The 8,696-nt window shown below is 34.8% G+C and overlaps 1 protein-coding gene across 2 annotated transcripts; it reads right to left on the reverse strand.

The window, feature by feature from the left end:
- Positions 1 to 248: 248 nt before the first annotated feature.
- Positions 249 to 8,440, reverse strand: LOC137836948 (chaperone protein ClpB3, chloroplastic). Of its 2 annotated transcripts, none has more exons than XM_068645754.1 (10): positions 8,017 to 8,440; positions 6,817 to 7,035; positions 5,746 to 5,983; positions 5,141 to 5,336; positions 4,134 to 4,188; positions 3,706 to 3,856; positions 3,108 to 3,416; positions 2,120 to 2,385; positions 967 to 1,893; positions 249 to 779 (listed from the first exon to the last, which is right to left on the reverse strand). In XM_068645754.1, exons 1-10 carry the CDS (start codon positions 8,260 to 8,262, stop codon positions 444 to 446), a joined length of 2,943 nt encoding a protein of 980 aa, XP_068501855.1. In that variant the 5' UTR covers positions 8,263 to 8,440; the 3' UTR covers positions 249 to 443. The 2 variants fall into 2 exon arrangements, with proteins under 2 accessions (XP_068501855.1, XP_068501856.1); XM_068645755.1 differs by having other exon boundaries at positions 5,746 to 5,976; positions 8,017 to 8,334.
- Between the last annotated feature and the right edge of the window lie 256 nt (positions 8,441 to 8,696).

Raw genomic sequence — 8,696 nt, forward strand, 5'->3', positions numbered from 1 at the left:
TGCTTGCAATAATTTCATTAATTTCAACAATTTCATAGACCAGGTTCATAGATGGACCTTAAAGTTAAACACTTGAAATGGATAGATCTTTTTTTAGTTTTAATTTTTAAATAAAAATGACAAAAAATTGTAAACTAAGGATAATAATTACCATGGAAATATATCACAGGAATGCCAAAATTTTACTCCTAATCCATCCATAAACCACACACAAGTATGGATTTGTTATTTGAAACTACTGCTCCAGCTTGACACTAAAAAAGATTTTCATAAAGTAAACACTTCTTTAGCATGATATTTGTATTGATCAACAAAAGTTATTATATGAAAAACTAAAAATTATCTCATGGTATGAACAGGATCATCGAAGTTGCAGAAGTGTAAGAAAGAGACCTATACTAAAATTTGTTGTGGAACCTTGCATGTGGAGTAACAAAGAGCATTCACAGAATCTGTGGAAAACCTTCCCGGCTGTCTTTAACAGTAGAACTGGATTCTGAATCAGTTCCAACCCTCCTAAAAACTAGCTTTTGCTGGGGAAGTTGACCATTGGAAAATGCTGTGACTTCTGTGTCAACTAAAATTGTGTCTTCTTCCTTCAACTCTCCTCTAAGAATACCCTTGGCAAGTTCATTCTCAACATTCTGCTGAATCACTCGCTTCACCGGCCTAGCACCATAGTTTGGATCATACCCCAAACTTCCAAGGAGTTGGATTGCAGCTTCTGTCACTTGGATTTTCATCTTGCGATCTGCAATTCTCTTTTGCACCCTCTCCAACTGTAATAGACGTGGGAAGTGAGTATTTTGATAAAAAATTGAAAGAGCATATAACAATTCCCAGAGATTAGAAACATAGTATACTCTTCTTTCTTTTATAGGCATGTGTGGAGTCATGGACTTCAACATAAATGTATCTACCTGTAAAGTTTATGGTTTAGGATTTAAGGTTTAGGGAGAAAATTACCTGTAACCTGACAATACTACTGATTTGGTCGCGGTCCAGAGGCTGGAAAACAATATACTCATCAACTCTATTCATGAACTCAGGGCGAAAGATTGATCTTGCTGCGTCCATAACCCTCTGCTTTATGGTTTCGTATGCTGACTCTTTGGGCACAGTGTCATTATCAGTGTTGAGAATGTACTGTGATCCAACATTTGAGGTCATAATGATAACCGTGTTGGTAAAACTTACTGTCCTGCCCTGTGAATCAGTTACTCTTCCATCATCCAGGATTTGAAGGAATACATTGAAAACATCTGAGTGTGCCTTCTCAATCTCATCAAACAAAATGACAGCATAAGGTCTGCGGCGAACTGTCTCTGTTAGTTGCCCTCCCTCTTCATACCCAACATATCCAGGTGGAGCCCCAATCAATCTCGAGACTGTGTGCTTTTCCATGTACTCACTCATGTCAATTCGTACAAGTGCATCTTCTGTGTTGAACAAATACGAAGCAAGGGCCTTGGCTAGCTCAGTCTTTCCTACACCAGTCGGTCCCATAAACATGAAGCTAGCAATCGGTCGATGGGGATCTGAAAGGCCTGCTCTTGAACGTTGGATAGCCTCAGCTACTGCCTTAACAGCAGGATCTTGTCCAACAACACGCTTATGAAGCTCTTCCTCTAAGTACAACAGCTTCTCTCGCTCTGATTGTTGAAGTTTTGAAATTGGAATACCAGTCCACTTGCTTACAATGTCAGCAATATCATTTCCAGTAACTTCTTCTCTCAACATAGACTTACCAGAGTTCATATATTCGTGTAACTCCTTTTCTACACTTTCAAGTTGTCGTTGCAAGGAGTTTAGACTCCCATACTTTAATTCAGCTGCGCGATTAAGATCATACTCTCGCTCAGCCTGTTGAATCTCAAGATTTACCCTGTCTATCTGCATATATATGAACATCGAAAATCATCAGATTTCAATCTTCCAATTAACATAAAATCGTGCCTTAATGCAAGTGCATCGTTTGTTATGTCAATGCATAATTACCAACATACTTGCACACTAGTTCAGTGTGATGAAACCCTGCATAAAGCTGTCTTCTAAACGTTCACTTATTTATAAACTGAATGCATATTTGGTAAAACATAACAAAATTCTGATAACATACCTCCTCTTTAATAGATTGCAGACGAGTCATGACAGACTTTTCATGCTCCCATTGCCCAGTCATTTCATCCTGTTTCTCCTTTAAGAGAGAGAGTTCTGTCTCAAGTCGATTTAATCTATCTTTAGAATCCTTGCCAGTATCATTCACGAGAGAGAGTCTCTCCATCTCGAGTTTCAAGACTGACCGATTAATCTCATCAAGTGCAGTAGGTTTTGAAGTAATTTCCATTTTTAGTTTAGCAGCTGCTTCATCCACCAGATCAATAGCTGCAATTTAGAAGTAGCAAGAAATTAGTGCTTTGTGAGTATCGTTGATGCAAATCCACAACAAAATGAAACACAGTAAAAGTTTACATTTTTATTGAAAACTATAATAGTTTTGTATAAAAGGAGGAAAAAAAGAGCATAAGCTAATGAATAGTCCAAAATTGATATTGGCTTGAGATTATACAAAAGACAGAGTATTGACCTCCATTTATACTAGTCTGAGAATCATAATCCTAATCAATTGAGGAAACCAATAAGTGAATATAGTAAAAAATAGGAACCACCTCCTAAGCGAACATCCAAGATACTTTTAAGCTATTGAGTTCCAATACTAATATTATGAGATGCTTTTCCACATATTCTGAAAAATTTAACAAAATAAATTAACAAACAAATAAATGATAAATTATAAAAAGAGAAGTTGTAGCTATAAATTAATCATTCAAATTCAAAACATTGAAAATGAATTAGACTATGGTCACGATAATTTTAAAGTTCCATATATAGTTCTATATAGTTTTAAAGCTCTTAAGAACAGTTTCAATTAACACCTTATATTATTTATTGCTAAGACTCTAATCCAGAATCCAAACATCATTCTCTTAAAAATAGTAAGGTATCATAATACCAGAACTAATTATTCACCAAAAAAATACAACAAAATTTCTTAATCTTTGTGTAATATATTCACTTGCCAAGAGTCTTTAGCCAGTTATTAATACCTTTATCAGGCAGAAACCTCCCACTTATGTATCTATCAGAGAGAATTGCAGCATCTACAAGTGCACTGTCAGAAATGCGAACTCCATGATGCAGCTCGTATCTTTCCCGCAGCCCCCTCAGTATTGAAATGGTATCTTCAACTGATGGTTGGTCAACAAAAACTTGCTGGAAACGACGCTCAAGTGCAGGGTCCTTCTCAATATACTTTCGATACTCATCTAATGTTGTTGCACCAATACATCGCAGCTCCCCCCGACCAAGCATAGGCTTTAAGAGATTACCAGCATCCATAGCACCATTTGTAGCACCTAGCATGTGACATATATAATTGCAATCAAATTCAACAGCCACATTTTTAATTTCTTTTTTCAAATCACCATAGCTATAAACAAATGCAGTATTTTGGGAGAAAAATATTCATTGAAATGTATCGTCTTTCTCTAATCTGAATATCCATTGATTCAAAGGGTTTTTCACACACCAGTTATGCACAAAGAAAGAAAAAAAATGGAGAAAGTTGTATAGACCCTTCAAACAGCTTTTGCAAAAACAAAAAATCAGGTACTAAAAGTGGCAAACTCTGAAATTATTCATTACCTGCCCCAACAACTGTATGGATTTCATCAATGAAAAGGATAGTCTGACCATCAGATTCTGTTACTTCTTTGAGGACAGCTTTCAGTCTATCTTCAAATTCTCCCCGGTACTTTGCTCCAGCAATAAGTGCACCCATATCAAGGGATATGAGCTGAAAGTGACAAGTGTATCAGAATAATTTTACAACTCCTGGCCAACACACAGCTCAAAATGGCGAAAAAATAAGATAAATATTGCATACTTATAAAACAAATCACTGGAATTAAGGGTAAGATTTAGAGGGTATAATAGATATCAATGTAATGAAAATGAGATAAAAACTTAAAAAAGCCAGTTAATGTAAATCTATCCCACATTCCCATTCTTTCCCCTTTATCTTCCATTTTGAAAATATTAAGAATTTAGAATAGCCAAGATAAAGCACATACCCTTCGATTCATCAAAGCTTGAGGAACATCTCCTTGAACAATTCTTTGAGCAAGTCTGTTTCCAAAGCATTGCTAGGTTAATGTTTAATGAAAACTACCACAAGCAACCAAATAAGGTATAAACATTTGACCTACTCATCTAAAAAAATGACAGGAAAAAACAGGATCTCTAGTTCAACAAAAATGTCTCAACAGCATCAATGAACATGGTTTCAGATTTTAAATCACATGACATCACCTGACGTAGCTGCAATATTACTGTTGATGCAGTGTTTGCAACTACATCAACTTGCAATTGCAGGTTGAATTCACAAGAAAAACTGTCACGGCCGTAATGTTGCTTCTTTTTAAAACAAAATAACATTTCACGATTGAAAGCTTGGAAAAAAATGCTATAACACAACCAACATCGCTTGCAGTAGCCACAGTGCCTGAAGTCACAGTAACCGCAAAGTAACTGCAACTGCAATTTAAATTGATTGTGGTCTCAATAACCATATAATTGATTACATTGTTTCTACCATTGATTCTAATATATAATGCTATAGAAAAGGAAATGGCTAAATGTTGGGTTTTAGTCTGATAGAAGAAAGGAATAAATTGTTATTTCAAACAATGTACCACCTCTTGCACTCAATTTCCAGTTTTAAGGAACTTTACTTTCAAAAGCAGAAGAGAACTATCATTTTAAATTAGGTCAATCTCTTAAACTTACTTCCTACTTTTATGAAACTTGTATTTGAAATATTAGATTTGCATACAGAAAACAATATAATTTATTTCTTAAAAATATTAATAAAAAACTGTAGTCATGTTCAAATAATTTGTATTTTATTTCACACCATCGTAATTGTCATTCTTGTATGCATGAAACAGGTTACACATGAAATTCAGGTAATGGATAACAGTAGCAGCATCTAAAATTTAATAAAAAAATAATTTAGGGTAAAATGTTAAAAAATAAGACAAACACAGGCAACACTTGGGAGGAAGACCTAAACACTTACCCTTCTGAGATTGCTGTTTTTCCAACACCAGGCTCTCCAATTAGTACAGGATTATTCTTTGTTCTCCTGGAGAGAATTTGAATGCACCTGCGTATTTCAGCATCTCTTCCTATGACTGGGTCAAGTTTTCCTGCTTTAGCCATTGCTGTCAAATCTTTCCCATACTTTTCCAATGCTTCATACTTTCCTTCAGGATCTATAACAAATTGAAACTGAGGCTTATGAAACAGAAGATATTTCCAAATAAAAACATTGCATGTACAGATACTCATAGAGTCATAGCCCATCGTCAAGCACAGGTTCTAGCACGAAGATTATGGGCCAGTTTGAGAAAATGTTTTCTGTTTTCATTTTCTGTCTTCACTTGTACAGGAGGAAACAAGGAAAAAAAAATAATTGTTTTCAATGTGCCAGTACAAATCTTTGAAAAAAAGATGACAGTTTTGTAATTAAAAATAAAATAGAAATGAAAACAGAAGTAAATAGACCCTAAAGTTTTTAATAGCATAAAATAACCCCCTCCCCCCCAAAAAAAAAGCAGGTAACAAATAGAAAACAGAATGTCAAGTGATAGCAACATTATATACATTATAATTATAAATGACCTTGGTCAATAACTGACTGGCGTCCCCTTATGGACTCTATGGCAGATTTAAGAGCTTGCTCGGATATTTGAAAATCTCTGAACAATATCTTCCCAAATCGTTTATCTTGGGAAAAACCAAGAACAAAGTGCTCAACTGACACAAATGAGTCCCCATATTCTTTCTTGAAGTCCCTAGCTCTCTGAACCAATGCCTCCAAATCACGCCCCAACATTGTACCAGCTGATTCCCCTAGAACCTTACATAATAGGCAAGAGTTTAACAATCAGGTTATTGGACGACAGAGTGTATTTTATAGGCATCTAAAAAGATACAATGAATGCCTATGAGTTTTTGCTCCATATAATTTGCACATGCTCAAAGTTGTATATTTATATATAATAGTGAATTTGGGAATTAAAGTGTTATCAAATAAATGAAAAATCACAAAGATCCACAGTCTGACAAATACTGGATCTGAACTGCAACCAATACCAGTAAGTCAGCAATATGTTGAACATCGACGCCACAAATCTTTTCAAGCACCAACAGTGAAAATCTCATTAGTTATAGATTGCTCATACAACCATACTGAATCAAGAGTGCGAATAAATAAGAGATTTTTGCTACACATAATAATATAGTTTGAATTGCATATCACCGATATGTTAACTGTTTGATCAAATTAGTTTGGCATTTTACTCCTTTCCTCAACAATTTTTGCTTGGATGAGAACACTTCATAATTGGTCAGACCAAAAATGAGGTACATATTAGTTTCATGATTCAACTCAATGTTACGGCATTATAAAAACAGAAGTAAATAGCTAGAACATTCCTTCCAACTTCCAAGCTTCTGTTAGCTTGCATTTTTCTCAGAAAAAGTTGAGGACTTCATACAATTTCTATTTAGGTCTTCATCTGAAGGAAAAGTACACCCATAATCCAAGTTGCAAGACAATATGGATAAAACCAATAACATCTCATACCTAAAATTTAAATAATGCCAACAAGAAGAAGCCAGACTATAATAACAAGATCAAGACATAACTACGAGCAGCAAAGCATATGCAAATTTGACTTGGTCAATCACCTTGGGTTGCCGCTTAATGTGCTTATCAGTGGCCTCTAGAAGCTGAGTATTATCAATCCCAACCTTAGAAAAGATCCGGCGAGCAAGTCCGTTCTTTTGCTCTAACAAAGCTTTCATCAAGTGCTCAGTCTCCACAATCTGATGCTTGTTCTCTTTAGCCACTTCTGGTGCAGAGACAATAGCTTGCCATGCCATTTCTGTGAATTCCTGTTGTGTAATCTGTCATTGCATCAAAACCCACTATCAATTACTACACCTCTGAAACTCCAACCAGACCCAATCAGCATAACGAGTGACCCAAAATCACAAACAATTTAGATTGCCACAATTGAAATGAATAAAGTCCAGTTGAGTTAAACCAAACTTGAGTTGCATGAGCTAATATCAAACTTTACATTAAACGCATAAACCAATTACTTAAATTTAACACAATAAATGTACTTTACATATGTTTAGTTAAACGTAATTTAGTATTATTTTCATACCAACAACAAAACCAAGAATAAACTAAGCATTAATATATTTAGGTTTAAATGTTTCGAAAATGAAGCATTACAAATCGATCAATTTATTTAATTATTACATATTCCCTTCGTTAAAAAGGGTTAAATGCACTCTCAGTTCCAACAGAAAAAAATGTTCATTTGTAGTCCAAAAATAATAACTTCTTAATGTCTACCTATCATGAAAATGTACCAGGTGTATCCACTTCAATTAATGTTATCCATGCACTTGACACATTCATATTTTTTTTTCTAAGAACTAAAAAGGAACATTTTCCAATTTACAGGAACTAAAATCAAATGTAACCCATATTTAATATTTAAGTATTTGAAGTGAACCCAACCCAAAAGTGACAATAGTACTATTTAGAAGTAATATCAAGGAGAATAAATTACATTAACACTTCCTCTTATTCAGCACACCATACTCTTCTTCTTTCTGTCCCTGCAACGACCCTTTCATTGCTTAAAAATCATTGCTCACGTCTTCTACTCATTACACTAACTTTTCTAAATTGATTGAAAAATACCAAACATTAAAAAAAAGGTATCACGCAATCTGAAAACGTCTTAGAGAGTGAGAGTAATTTTCTCATCCACCAAGAATTTCCATCGTTTATAAGCTCATTAACACTAATTTCAAACCCTAAAAGGATTGATTGTAACAATGAATACGGTTATGAATGTGCATGCATACTTTTCCACTTGATGAAACTGAGCAGCGAACAGAGAACTGCGATAGGTCTCTTCGCGTTCTCGAAGACCCATTTGAGAAAGCTTCTCTTTTCTTCGACGGCACCGAATTCAAACTCTTCAACGAAGTTGGGTTCGCGGGAAAGCCAAAGGAGACTTGAAACTGTGAGAATCGAGTGTGGCTTATGTGGCTGCGAAATGGAACGGAGGGACGAAGAGCAATACCCGGAAACGACGTCGCAGAGGCCATCGCCGGTGACCGGAAACGGCGATGAATTTTCCGGCGAGGTTGTTGTGGAGAAGATGGTGTCAGTTGTGAAACAAAGCAAATTTGTTAAGAGGCGATTTTATAATGCTACGATTTTGGATAAGCCGGGTGCGCAGTGCGCCACCTCAACATGGTTCACAAATGTGTTTGTTTTGGATATGCTTTGAATTGGATCACGATATTTTTTTATTTTTTTTTCAACCTTTGAAATTAAATTTTATTTACATAAATATAAAATATTATAAAAATATAATAAACCATTAATTTAGTATTTGAAACTCTAATTAATAGTAATAGCTTGTGAAATTTATCTTTGAAGAAATGTACATTTTTTATATGAAAAATAAAAAAGTCTTTTTTTAAAATAAAGATATTTTTTATTATTGTTTGATTTTTCTTATCTTAACAACTATTAT

This window comes from Phaseolus vulgaris, chromosome 4 (genome assembly GCF_000499845.2).
Source record: "Phaseolus vulgaris cultivar G19833 chromosome 4, P. vulgaris v2.0, whole genome shotgun sequence".
NCBI classification, from domain to species: domain Eukaryota; kingdom Viridiplantae; phylum Streptophyta; class Magnoliopsida; order Fabales; family Fabaceae; genus Phaseolus; species Phaseolus vulgaris.

Excerpts from the sequence above, each read along its gene's own strand:
- LOC137836948 (XM_068645754.1), bottom strand. The coding sequence starts at position 8,262 with ATGGCCTCTGCGACGTCGTTTCCGGGTATTGCTCTTCGTCCCTCCGTT. Across the intron at positions 5,337-5,745 it reads CCAGTCAGTTATTGACCAAG|ATCCTGAAGGAAAGTATGAA; the intron begins GTCATTTATAAT and ends AATTTGTTATAG. Across the intron at positions 780-966 it reads GTAGTATTGTCAGGTTACAG|TTGGAGAGGGTGCAAAAGAG; the intron begins GTAATTTTCTCC and ends CGTCTATTACAG.